The sequence below is a fragment of the Cydia pomonella genome, chromosome 11, assembly GCF_033807575.1.
Source record: "Cydia pomonella isolate Wapato2018A chromosome 11, ilCydPomo1, whole genome shotgun sequence".
NCBI classification, from domain to species: domain Eukaryota; kingdom Metazoa; phylum Arthropoda; class Insecta; order Lepidoptera; family Tortricidae; genus Cydia; species Cydia pomonella.
In genome coordinates this window covers 13,360,292-13,374,532 of record NC_084713.1, presented here as the reverse complement: position 1 = coordinate 13,374,532, position 14,241 = coordinate 13,360,292, and the positions used below count along the sequence as shown (strand labels likewise).

Below are 14,241 nucleotides of genomic sequence, written 5' to 3'. Positions count from 1 at the left end.
TAGATTTCAGGCCGAGGGAGGTAGATAGGTAGAACGCAGGCAAAATAGGTAGATCTACCGAAAATTTGGTAGATGTGACAACACTAACGGAACGGAAGTCGGTGAGGCGAGGGAGGAGACACGAATGAACGAATGATTTTACGTTGTTCATCTTTTTATCGTTTATTAAATTAATAAAAAATAATAATGAAATGTGAAAAATATTCTTCTGCAAGATTTCGATATTAAACAAAATTATAATTTATAATCGAAGGCTATAAGTGCTATAACCGTGAAAAATCGAAGTTCGCAAATTGTGGGCATTTTTCTCTGTCACTAATTATGCCTTCATTGGAGTGAAAATACCATGAAAATACAGTTAGCAACTGTTAGTGTCATGCCATGTCACAATCACATATGTCACTATGTCAGTGTCACTTCAAAATATTTTCTCTGGGCAGCGTTTTATGCCGCAGATATGTAGATTTGTATAAATGTTAATTAATTGCAGCTTATGTAAACAAAGCATAAGTATTTTAAGAACATAAACATTGTAAATAGTATCGTAACATCATAAAGTAAATTGGAGGTACAAACTTGGTTAAAACTCGTGCTTGTTAACTTATCAAGTACAAGCTGTATAATGGCTATGGCTATGAGAAAACGTAGCGGTTCAGGCTCTAAAAGGCACCTGAAAGAGAAGGTGGTACAGATCTACGAATCGTTCTTCAGAGGAGAAGACCTGACGAGTGATAATCCAACTTTTTGGGATGAATTCTTCCTTTTGAAGCCGAAAATTCCGCAGCTGGAAGCCGAGATAAACAAATTGTCTGTGGAGCAGCTGCTCAATATGAAGGATAACATGAACCTGCTTGTGGCTCAATGTATTGAAATGTTGGGTCAAGAACACCATATAAGGTAAATGCACTTTGCAGTACTAATCTAATTATCAAAGCTACACAATTTATGAGCATAAAATACTGAAACATTTGCCTTTCGGGATCTGCTGGCTCCCAGGTAAAGCTATGATGTCCTTTTAAAAAAGACTATAAATATATAGGCACTTAAGGTGTGGAATGGAATGATAGATATGAAATGTTTAACAAAAATACCTGACTGCATGTCTATTCAATTATAATAAGCACACCTAAAATCATGGTGGGATTAAAATATAATGCAGGTCTAAGTGGAAGCACTGGACCCATATAGAGTTAGACCAAGGTAAGTTGGCAGCAATGTTGATAGCCCAGATGGTGCAAGTGTTAAGTAAGTGTCATAATTTCATAGTAGTTTGAAATTAAAATAACATGTGCCCTGTCTGGGCTATCAAATCACTGCCAACTTAGCTTGGTCTGACTCTAGATTGGTGTTTTTAGATAATCTAGCCTTAATTTCAAAGCTTTTGTGCTTTAATTAAAATTATATTGTTGTGTAAGTTTAACAGTATTTAGCAGACAGATGCTAGGCCACTTTTCTCCTCAATCAGTTTGTTAGCATTATTTACCATATTTATTATTGCTTTTATATTTATTTATTTATTATTGAAATAAAATCTTTATGATAACTATGACTCTATTTGAAACACTCAGGTTTTTTGATCCCAATTATGATTTTATCATTTATTAGTTAAAAATTATGGTACTACACATGGTATTTATAATTAAGGCATGCAAATTGTTATTAATTGTTTTTTTTTTTTCTATCTTCAGGTTAGTTTATGCACTTCAGACACTAAGTGCTCTGTTGATGACCATGTATCAGCGGTTGGGCGCAGAGCCCAACAATGTGAAAACTATTCTGATCGGGTTAGAAAATGCAGATGCCAAGATGCAAAAGCTGCTGGAACATTGTAGTTCAACACTGTCAGGTAAATATCATTTTCATCACATTTGCTCGAAAAAGATCTTATTTCATACAGGTGTGCTGAACGACAAAGACCTATTTTGTTCCCGCGGGAGTTATGGATTGTGAAAAAAAAAGCTATGACTCCCTAGGGAGTTATAGCTTTTTTCATTAATTATGTCACTTATTCATACAAACTAAGTAGCACAAATGAGTTTTACTTTTAAAATACTGACATTTATCATTTAATATTTTTGTTTATGTTTAAAATTATTTAATTTGATTAAGTTAACAGCCGTTTCAAATATTTTTACATAATTTTCAATCGTGGCTGAATGCCGAATAGGTCTGTGCCTTCAATGCCTCACCTGCTAAGAAATTACAAAATGGTGGACGAACGTTTGATATGTCACCAGCATTTAAGAATTATTTTGCTTAAAATTTAGTTTTTTCTTTGCAAGTGTGATTGAAAACATTGTGTGTAACTCTGGGGGTAAGAATATTGCAAACTCGGCCGACGCACGTTTACACTGGCTGGTTTGTGCGTGAAGAAATTGCCTCGCACGTACATGCTCGCTCGCTCGCTCTGTGTGGACCCGCCTATTACTTCAAAAACTTATACAAATTTTAAAAGAATACAAAAAGTATAGTTATTTACTGGAAGTTTACAGTATTAAAACGGGAATTCTCACACACACTTTATTTTAAGATAAGAATTTTAGGTTTAGTATGGTTAAAATCCATTTATTAATGTTGATTAACAAAAGTCATGGCATGAAATGAATACCATCAAATAGTATTTCATCTGATATGAAGCAATAAAAAAACCTTAATGGCTGTTATACTCAAACTACTTCATAGACTTGGTATAAAATAATCAATACTTGTTATTGCATTAACACTGACTTAATTTGTGAGGCATATCAAAAAATAATTCACTGCACTACTGCAATCAGTTACTACTATATAATCAAGTTAAGATAAGAACCTAGTTTTCTTATGGATATCAAAAACTTAGTAATAAAGTGATTAATAAAAATGGAATAATTTCTATTATCTATTTCCCTGGCTAGATCCTCACCCTACAATTAATTTAAATGAATGTACACCAATCAATTTAGGGCTGCACAAGATGTTTTTTTTTTCGAAATGAACTATAATGAAACTTAATATTATACAAATTGAGTCCTTTTTAAACATGGAAGTCATTGTGAAATATTTTCTATATGTATTATTACTACTAATGTGAGTATTACAGTGAGGATAGGAGAATTGTATATAAATTATGCTGTCTGTCTGTAACCACCAGAGTAATATATGAAATTCTGAAATAACAGTAAAAAACTGAAATAATTTAATGGATGCTGTTTTAGGCGATGTTCCAGAAAGTTTGAAGTCTATGGTTTTAAAGCTGCTGCTAATAATCGCCACAGGCATAGACCACATAGATGACAACCCTCTGGTAGAGTATGTGATGACAAACTCATTATTTGAGCCCCTGATGCAGTTGCTGTGCACATCTACTGAGAGGCAACAACATGGTGACTACTTAGTTTATTTGTCATTCAATTTAACCATAGAGAAATAGTGTGCTCACTTTATACATAGATAAAAAAAACCATTTATAATAAAATTTAAGTGAGCTTTGCGAAAACTTAGTATTAAGTTTTAAACAAGTTTCAAACATATGAACAATACGTTATACCATTATACCTGCCATGCGACTCATTATTTTTAAGTAAAAAACTCATGTATTGATGTACGGATTGAGCACTCTAAGCTTACTTATTTCTCTATAACTGACTTTGTTTTTGTAACCCCACCTTCACCACCTTGCACGTTTGTGAATATATTTGTTGTTGTTCAGTTCAAATGTCTGCTTTTATTACAGGATACGATGTGGTAATGCTGCTCATGTTTCTGGTGAGCTACAAGAAACAGGAGTCTACTAATCCCTATGTAGTCAAGCTGTCAATACTTGATGATGAACTGGCACTGAATGGGTAAGATAACCGCAGATACCTATACGAATACTTTATATCGTGGCCCAATTCAGTGAACAAAATCAATAGCCAAATTCACTGTTACTCTAACTCGCCATTTTAATTCAGAAAGGACACTTGACTACTTTAGAACAGCGTGTTTAACATGTGTGATAACTGTGATAAGTACTTAAATAGGCGAGTCCACACAGAGCGAGCATACGCGCCTACCCTCACGCACAAAGCGGCCAGTGTTTTTTTTAATACCACGACGGTGGCAAACAAGCATACGTCCCGCCTGATGGTAAGCAGTCACCGTAGCCTATGGACGCCTGCAACACCAGAGGTATTACATGCCGTTGCCGACCCTTTAAAAACCTGTACACTCCTTTTTTGAAGAACCCCATACTGTAGCCCCTCGGGTAAACCTCGGCAGGAAGCTCATTCCAGGGCCGAAGCGTTCGCGGGAGGAAATTCCTGTTAAACCGCACAGTACGCGACCATTTAGGTTCTAGGGTGTGAGGATGAACACCCTGTCGACGGCGAGCTGTGCAGTGATAGAAAGCGGCCGTTGGCATAATGTCAAACAATTCTTCAGAGCACAGCCCATTGTACAAGCGGTAGAACAAACACAAGGAGGCAAAGTCTCTCCTTAGACTTAAAGGTTCAATACCGCTTGTGAGTTTGGGATCGTCGACGATTCGTATAGCGCGTCTTTGGACTGAGTCGAATGGTACAAGCTGGCATGCAGGTGCTCCTGCCCAAAGGTGACAGCAATACTCCATATGGGGTCTGACTTGCGATTTATATAGCAGCAGTCTTTGCCCCGGAGTAAAGTATCGCCTCGCTTTATGGAGCACACCGAGTTTTTTTGGATACCAGCGCAGCCTGCGGAATTGGACGTCACTGGAAATGTCGACACCGAGGATCCCAATACTCCCTGACATGGTAAGGACTGAGCCTTGGAACTGCGGGAGTGTGGGACCACAGTAAATGGGGTTTTCTTAGCGGTAAATGTGCAAACTTGTGTCTTGGCGGGGTAAATTGCCTCGCGCGTTTGCTCGCTCTGTGTGGACCTGGCTAACGCGAAACAGCGCGGCGCGGCGCGGGTGAATCACTCCTTTGATACCTATGGAAATGTACTACGTGGGCGATCTCGTTGCGAACGCGAATGTCGTGGGCCGCTGCGCCGCGCCGCTTCGCGTTCGCGAGTTATTCGCTCACGTCAGCCGCTGCGTGAGACCAACTGTGGTGTAGCTAAGCGTTGAAAAGCAACAAATTACGATATATTTTTGTTGCAGCTACGGCCAAGTAATAACGGCAGCGCTGAATGATTTCGTAATGTCGGTGTTCGGTGGCATGCAGGGCAATACAGGGGGTGGATGGCTTTCTTCCCTTACTAGTATGGTGGGCGGGATATTTCTGACCAGCGATGACACTCAGCCGGTCGTGAGAGGACAGAGGAACAGGTATAGTAATGTAGTCGGCTTGCAGGATAATACAGGCGGCGGGTGGCTTTGTTCGCTCACTAGTATGGTGGGCGGGATATTTCTCGCCAACGATGCTACTCAGCCGGTCGTGAGGGGACAGAGGAACAGATATAAAAATCAGTTCAATCTTACAACTGACCATTAGTTCGTCCCATAAGGCCTTCTTCAACTTTTGATCGATTTTTTTTGTACAGAGTTTTTTTTTATCTGTAGCTCATGTCAGCTGCTTTATTTACATACTTAGATTACTTAGCCTCATATACATATTTAGCCTAAAAGCGTCATATGAAACCACATATCAGTGAATATTCGCGGTCACCAGTCTTGGGTTCAAATTTCAAATCCCAAAACTGCACAAAGCAAGACTTACTTAGATTACGGGCTTAGTAAATTTGTGTGTGATTGACATGATTGTCTCATTATATGATTAACTGGATGCCTTTGTTTAGCATAATTGTTGTAAGCCATAATGTAATGATAGTCAGATTATCATTAGTCATAACTCTGAAACCGTTAACTTCTCAGGATTTTCGTTAGGTTATCCTATAGATAGGTTAGGTTAGGTTTGTTTTATGGCAATCCTGAAATGTTACGCATTTCTGAGAAAACCCAAATGACGACTAACGAAAATGCGGACAAAATATGACATTATGACTTAAAACTGTATGGGGAAACAATAGAGACCCATGATTAACTCGTTGTTTATTTACAACAGCGGCGGAGAAGAAGGCATGCTCCTCGCCCTCTACGAAGCGGCGCACCTCAACCGCAACTTCATGACGACGCTCGCGCACTCGTCCGCCGCCGCCTCCGCGCCTCCCTCACCCCCGGCCACTTTACCCCCGCAACAGGTAGTACTATGAAGGCATGCTCTACGAAGCAGTACTCAACCGCAACTTCATGACGACGCTCGCGCACTCGTCCGCCGCCGCCTCCGCGCCTCCCTCACCCCCGGCCACTCTACCCCCGCAACAGGTAGTACTATGAAGGCATGCTCTACGAAGCAGTACTCAACCGCAACTTCATGACGACGCTCGCGCACTCGTCCGCCGCCGCCTCCGCGCCTCCCTCACCCCCGGCCACTCTACCCCCGCAACAGGTAGTACTATGAAGGCATGCTCTACGAAGCAGTACTCAACCGCAACTTCATGACGACGCTCGCGCACTCGTCCGCCGCCGCCTCCGCGCCTCCCTCACCCCCGGCCACTCTACCCCCGCAACAGGTAGTACTATGAAGGCATGCTCTACGAAGCAGTACTCAACCGCAACATCATGACCACGCTCGCGCACTCGTCCGCCGCCGCCTCCGCGCCTCCCTCACCCCCGGCCACTCTACCCCCGCAACAGGTAGTACTATGAAGGCATGCTCTACGAAGCAGTACTCAACCGCAACTTCATGACGACGCTCGCGCACTCGTCCGCCGCCGCCTCCGCGCCTCCCTCACCCCCGGCCACTCTACCCCCGCAACAGGTAGTACTATGAAGGCATGCTCTACGAAGCAGTACTCAACCGCAACTTCATGACGACGCTCGCGCACTCGTCCGCCGCCGCCTCCGCGCCTCCCTCACCCCCGGCCACTCTACCCCCGCAACAGGTAGTACTATGAAGGCATGCTCTACGAAGCAGTACTCAACCGCAACTTCATGACGACGCTCGCGCACTCGTCCGCCGCCGCCTCCGCGCCTCCCTCACCCCCGGCCACTCTACCCCCGCAACAGGTAGTACTATGAAGGCATGCTCTACGAAGCAGTACTCAACCGCAACTTCATGACGACGCTCGCGCACTCGTCCGCCGCCGCCTCCGCGCCTCCCTCACCCCCGGCCACTCTACCCCCGCAACAGGTAGTACTATGAAGGCATGCTCTACGAAGCAGTACTCAACCGCAACTTCATGACGACGCTCGCGCCGGCGTCGGCACCAATAGGCGCCGCTACGGGATCACAACTTTTCCTCGCATGTACAAACGTGCATATGCTACTAAAATGCCGCGTGAGAAATATGAGTATTCAGCTATATTTTTTTTTTAATTTATTTAGAAAACAAACAGCCTTTTACAAATATGTCTAAAGTAAATGAACTAAAAATAGGCCTAAAGTTTCCTACATTACTAAGAAAACTATTACATAGAAATGTAAATTACGCAATTATAAATTACCGGTTTAGTTGTGTACTACATGCAAGTAAGTTAAGAAAACATACAAAAGTATGAAAAATATGACTGGAACCAAATTGATCAATTTCTAGAAAACTAAATTTGCCGAACTTTGTTCTTGAACACGGACAAACTATGAACAAAAATATCTATATCGTTACGAGATTCATTATACAAATAACAAGTGCGCCTAAAGAAAGAGTTTTTAGCATACTGTGTGCCACAGGAGGAAATAGAAAATGTGGGTTTAGAACGTGAGTGGAAACGAGAGATTTTGAAGGAAACGCTATCTAATAAAAGGTTAGAATCTATGTGATTTCTAATAATTTTAAATAAAAATAAAACATCTAGATATGCTCTTCTTTTCTCCAATGGAGGGTGACTATGTCTAGCTGCTGACGAAAAATAATCACAGTTATAGCGGCCGGTTCTGTAATCAAGGGACTTACAAAAAAAATTCTGAATCCTTTCAAGTCGTGACTTATGAATGCCAAAATGTGGGCTCCAAACAACACTGCCAAACTCCAAAATACTACGGACGAAAGAGTAATACAAAACTTTTAACGTGAATGTACTTTTGAATGGTTTACTTAAACGCAAAATCATTCCTAATTTTTTATATGCTCTCGCCACAATATTATCTATGTGTTCAACAAAGGAGAGTTTAGCATCCAGAGTAATCCCTAAATCTCGGATCGACGACACCCGTGAGACACTGCTACCAGCTAACTTATAATCGAAAGTTATAGGATTATGTTTACGGGAAAATGTGATAGTGTAGCATTTCTCAGCGTTTAGAATTAAGTGATTTCACTGACAATAGTCCTCAAATTGTGACAAATCGGATTGTAACCCAACACAATCATCATAATTCCTAATAGTCTTATATATTTTTGTGTCGTCTGCATAAAGTATGTGGGATGAAGACTGAAAGATAGTATCAATATCATTTACATATAAGACAAATAGAAAAGGCCCCAGGTGAGAGCCCTGGGGAACCCCTGAGGGAACGGGTAGAAACTTTTTCTAAATATAAAATGTTTTTTTTTTTCAGAGTCCACCTAATCCGGCACAAATCCAGGCGCTAGACAACGAACAGCCAACAAACCTGCTCGTGACTTTCTTCCAATACTGGTATATAAACATTCTTAAAGAAAAGATCTCATTCAGAGAGAATCTCATTCATCTTATTTCAATTTATACCAAGTTTTAGTATAATTCGAAGATGTTTGAAACACGGTAATATAAAAGAACTGAATTAATTATCTATTATCGGTCATACAATGTCAATACATATTGATAATTTGTCGAGACAATTTTTCGTACACTGAAGAAAGTATAAACTCGAAACCCCGCAATTCGAAACGAGAAAAACCTCTAACTTTCCTTATTCATTATGTATACTTTTTCTATGAAATCACGTGTAAATATTGTCACGATGGCTGGCAGAAGTAACTTTTCTGCTGACGCGACATCGCGACGGTGGAATTTGAGCAGCCATTGTTTATTTATTTATTTTCATCTGTTCACAGTTCAATAGTGATGGCGGACACGAAGACTGAGAGCAGCGTCAATAAATGCAGCCTATGCTTCATCACGCTCACTTGCATCGTCGAGGAACAGTTCGCCAACTCCATCATGCACGATCAGAATCTTACATTTAAGGTAAGGGACCAAAAAAAGAGTTACTTAAATAAATCTGAGATGGATTACTTAAGATAAGATAAGATAAAATTTTATTTAATTTAGTAACATAGTTGGGAGAATCAACTTTTTAGCGTCACTCGTTGCCATGGTTATGATTAGTTGTCCAGGGGAATTTACAAAAGTTCATTGAAATACTGATTTTATGGTACTTAAATGTATAAAACTTGCGTTTATGTGGTCGTTATAACCAACGTCCATAATGGGCCCCCTACTAAGCATGTTAATAGAACGTCATACAACGTCTCTTCAAACAAACTGTGCCACTGTTGTCCCTTGGACAACGGGACAGGATAACAAAACAAAAAAAGTTGATTCACCCACTTACTTCCTTTCTTTCTCTCTTTGTGCACTTTGGATGAAACCTACGTTGTAGATTTAGTTATGGCAAAGAGAATGGATTGTAACAGAGAGGTAAAGTCTAAGAAAAAAACGTGCCCTTTAGTTTGACATCCAAAACAGATGGCGCTGTACTGCGCCTGCGCCATATTTTTTGCGGTCACTGAATAGGGAGCGTGCATGAACTGTAGGAGGCAGCACAGGAGCCGTCAGATTTTTGGCGCGAGGCGTAAATGTGATGTTTTTTGTTCTGATGTAGCCCACAAGATGGCAGAACCTACTATGCACAAGAAAACACGTGATGTGTACATGTGCATGTTTATGGTTCCGATTCAGGCCACAAGACGGCAGACCCTCCAACGCGCACGGTCCCTATTGTCAAATGTCAACTTTTGACAATCAGAGTTACCGTAAAATGTATAAAGCTGTAGAGCGCCATCTCGTTTACCTGTCAAATTCGAAGCAGGAAATTGTCTTAGATTTTACGCATCTTACTCAATCAATGTATCTTTGGTTATGAATGTTATGATCCAATGGTCACCAAAGACCGGTGAGCGAGGCTGCATTTGAACCAGCACTTTCATTTATCTAAAATTATTACCGAACTTTATTCAATTATCATAATTTATTATATTTGAATAAAGTTCGGTCTTTGTCACTTCCTCCTTAGTATATGAATCTATTTTCGATTTTCAAATGTACCTACGGTTTGTAATGGAACATATTTTTCAGGTACAATTATATAGACTACCTATGCGTCATAGGAAAATAGTTCCAGAGGAGCCACCGTCCCAACCACTAGCTTCTACTTTAATAGGTAATTATGATTTAACCCTTTCAAGTGCACAACGTTATACATAAACCTTACATAACAACGACTTTAACTAAGATACGTTATGCGAAAGAATTAAAATAATCCAATTCTACACTGCACTGCACAACTGCACTTTTTTAAGCTAACGCATAGGTACATCTTCAATTAGTTATTGCAATGCCAATAAGGTTACCGATGGACAGCTACATGTGATGATATGTTTTGATATTTAACAAATTGAACACATATCTGTGAAAAAATAAGGATCAAAGTCAAATGGCGTTCTAAAAGTTTGAATCATGTGTCGAAAGATGGCAGTAAAACTGTGGCTACAAAGTTTTCTTTGACAATCCACCTCTATTTAAAATTATCTTTGATTTCACAGACAGGTCTCATCTAATTTACCTAATGTTCGAGGTTCCCAATCGGTCACAGCGCACGCTATTGCAAAAATGAAACTGAACTGTCCACTGACGATAAAATAAACGTCGGTAATAGTACATTACGATACAAGTGCGAAAAATAGGAAATTCGAAACGAGTCCCTTCGGTCGTGTTTTAACTTATCGACACTCGTTACGAATATCCTATTTTTCGCACTTGTATCGTAAATAACTATTATGGAATGCGTCTCTTAAGAACTCTCCCTCACGTTTTGTGCTTTCAATTTTCTTCTTCAATTAAGTACCTAACTGTATTAGCATTAAAGCTCAAAATGAAATTTCCAGATCTCCTAGTAGAATTCATGATGTGCCACCTATTAAAGAAATTCCCTGGCGAACTCTACGAGCTGTGCGTCGGGGTGCTACTGCGGCTACTTAGCTACCAGAAAAGATGTCGAGTCCGGCTGGCGAGAGATTGGAGACCCCTGTGGGCGGCCCTAATAGCGCTCTTGAAGTTTTTAGTGACCAATGAGAGCACGCTGCTTAGGAGACACAATATCTTTATCATGGCGCAACAAGTAAGTTTTCAATAGAATTACAGTGTTACACAGAATAAATAATAGTACTGCCGTACAGTAAGAAAACCTACAAAAGTTTGTTCAGGGGGGCTACCGCGAAAACCGAAATTCGCAAATTGCGGGGATCTTTCTCTTTTGCTCTTACTAAGGCGGTTATAGCCCAGGACCGAATCATGTTATCCCTTACTAATGTATGAAACTATCCCTTTCGGCTATTTAGGGTTGTCAAAATGGGTTATTCCCACTAGTTACCATCAAGTTGTTACTGGATTGGATTTTTTCCCAGTGTTTTTAGTTTTGTCGCATTGCGTATGTTCTGTCCCTCACGGGTGCACTCGTATAACTCATCTGTAGGATCCTACCATCTATGGCTAAACCCGAGCGATGTTAAAATTGTAAACTAAAGTAATAAAAAACCCTCCACTATTTATTTGACTATTAGATTTTGGGATAATAATTATTAATGCTGGTATATTTTATTGCAGGTGGTGAACATCTTCAACCTATTCATCACATTCGGTGACACATTCCTGCCAACGCCAGCATCCTACGATCAACTATACTACGAGCTTATTAGGATGCACCAAGTTTTCGACAACTTGTTTTTTATGGGTAAATCACCATTCGTATTAACCTACATGTAAATAAAAACCGGCCAAGAGCATGTCGGACCATGCTCAGGGTAGGGTTCCGTAGCTACCCGTCCGACACAATAGGCTGCTTTAAACGGGGGCTATCAGTGGGTATCATGTACATATCAAGCAAAAAGAATTACTTGCCTTCGCAGCGTTTTGTTTTGTACGTCTTTTTACTAAGAAGGGAAGACTTTGCGATATCTTAAAAACGGCTTCTTGTTCGCCATAGTATTGATTAAAGGTCTTTTATTGAGCTTTACATTCACTATTTTTTCATATTTGGAGTAATGGTTCAAAAGTAAAATGGGGAAGGGCCTTTTTTTTTTCTTTCGGAGCGATTACTTCCAAAAAAATCATTAAAACAATGGTTGTTGAAGACCTGTTTTCTTTTTGTGACACATATCCAATCCAACGAAAAAAATTTGTAAGGGAGTAGGAGACAAGAGTGTAGGCAGATCGTTTTGCCTATCGCACTACCTCTGCTGCTCGTTTAATCATTTGAGTACCGTAGCGTACGTAAAGGTGGTATTCCATCTGTCCAATATCTTGGTCCAATGCGTATTATGCGAGAGATTGCCTCGCGCCTATGCTCGCTATGTGTGGACCCACCTATTTGCGTCTTAAATTTTGCTTAACACATTCGCTGCCAACGTTATCGTAGCGCTACGCTCGTAGCCGATCCCAGTGTTTTTCCGCTTTGTAGAGGAAAGCGACTACGAACGGAGAACCCGCTGACCGGGTTCCCAGCACTCGATGTGTTAATGAGAGAGTGAGATGCAATACACATTGGACCAAGATAGGACAGATTGAATACCACTCTAAGTTCGAATATAACAAAAGTCCGTACATTCGTTCCATCAAATATTAACTGTTATTTTATTTCAGCACTTCGCTACTCGACCGGCGACGGCGAGTTCAAGGCGGAAGCCCTCCGGCTGGCCAACTGTTTGGTGAACGTCCGCGCCATCATACAACACTTCTCGCCCAAGATCGAGTCCTGGCTCAACTCGCAGAGCCTATCCACGCCCACTGAGAATCAGGTAAATGAAGACATTCAAACATTCTTAGGAGTTGAACGTATGAGTTAACGGTTGATACTTTTATCTGGGGATTTCTTTTGTGAAGACGGCTGGATCTACTAATTGTTTTTTTTTGTTTGAAAGTAATATGATGATGGGATCTTAGATAAATCGATGGAATTTTTGCATATTATAGGCACACTTGTAGTGATTTGGGTATTTTTTATAATAACTCGGTGAATTTGTTTTTGGGAAGCACGATTTGATGACGTGGACATACTGATGAAGACCATAAAATATTAGCATGTCAGTTTTACTATTTTGTGAAAATAGTTATTCTTTGTTGTAGCTTTATTTGACGTTTCTAAGTGCATTGTAATATGCCTACTTGAATAATAAACTATCTTTATCTTTAAAGATTATTATACGATATTGTGCATTTACTCACGCAAACCGTCATTTGGAAATAGAATTGCTGATGAAGATCAGAAAATGAAGGCAGTCGGGAATTTTTAATCCGTTTTACTTTCTTTAAATCATATCATTTATTCCATTGAAATCATGTTCATTAGTACATTTTGGTCTTTAAATATGACCGCAGCCGACAAAACATCCCACTTTATGGCTTATACATAAAAATATACAAGCAAATCTCGTCCTTATGGCGAGCGACAAAGTGGAACGTATTGCCGGCCGCGGTCACAAATGTTATATTAAACCAAATTGAATATAATTCCGTAGATCCTAGAGGTGGTCCGCAAGAACTACGATAGCTTAATCCTCAAACTGCAAGAGGGGCTGGAGTGCTACACGCGCTACTGCGAGCGCTCGCACCGCGCGCTGCTGGCGCGCCTGCTGCCCGCCGCCGCCGCGCACGCGCGCCTCGCCAGCGACGCCGCGCAGCTGCGCCGCCACACGGCCGCCGCGCTGGTGCACTACACTGCTGTACAGTGAAACCTACCTATAGCTACTGCGAGCGCTCGCACCGCGCGCTGCTGGCGCGCCTGCTGCCCGCCGCCGCCGCGCACGCGCGCCTCGCCAGCGACGCCGCGCAGCTGCGCCGCCACACGGCCGCCGCGCTGGTGCACTACACTGCTGTACAGTGAAACCTACCTATAGCTACTGCGAGCGCTCGCACCGCGCGCTGCTGGCGCGCCTGCTGCCCGCCGCCGCCGCGCACGCGCGCCTCGCCAGCGACGCCGCGCAGCTGCGCCGCCACACGGCCGCCGCGCTGGTGCACTACACTGCTGTACAGTGAAACCTACCTATAGCTACTGCGAGCGCTCGCACCGCGCGCTGCTGGCGCGCCTGCTGCCCGCCGCC

General features: G+C 41.5%; 1 protein-coding gene across 1 annotated transcript; it reads left to right on the top strand.

Annotated features, from left to right (window-relative positions):
• Nucleotides 1-399: 399 nt before the first annotated feature.
• On the top strand, nucleotides 400-14,005 carry LOC133522906 (armadillo-like helical domain-containing protein 3). Its single transcript, XM_061858384.1, has 13 exons — nucleotides 400-897; nucleotides 1,689-1,846; nucleotides 3,195-3,362; nucleotides 3,713-3,824; nucleotides 5,105-5,272; nucleotides 6,009-6,144; nucleotides 8,502-8,581; nucleotides 8,980-9,112; nucleotides 10,223-10,307; nucleotides 11,032-11,264; nucleotides 11,750-11,876; nucleotides 12,785-12,939; nucleotides 13,660-14,005. Exons 1-13 carry the CDS (start codon nucleotides 623-625, stop codon nucleotides 13,870-13,872), a joined length of 2,043 nt encoding a protein of 680 aa, XP_061714368.1. The 5' UTR covers nucleotides 400-622; the 3' UTR covers nucleotides 13,873-14,005.
• The last annotated feature ends 236 nt before the right edge of the window (nucleotides 14,006-14,241 follow it).

What these genes read in the sequence shown, in the direction of transcription:
- LOC133522906 (XM_061858384.1), top strand. Translation starts at nt 623, where the DNA reads ATGGCTATGGCTATGAGAAAACGTAGCGGTTCAGGCTCTAAAAGGCAC. An exon ending in TACTGAGAGGCAACAACATG is followed by an intron (nt 3,363 to 3,712) that starts GTGACTACTTAG and finishes CTTTTATTACAG; the next exon opens with GATACGATGTGGTAATGCTG. An exon ending in ACTAGCTTCTACTTTAATAG is followed by an intron (nt 10,308 to 11,031) that starts GTAATTATGATT and finishes TGAAATTTCCAG; the next exon opens with ATCTCCTAGTAGAATTCATG.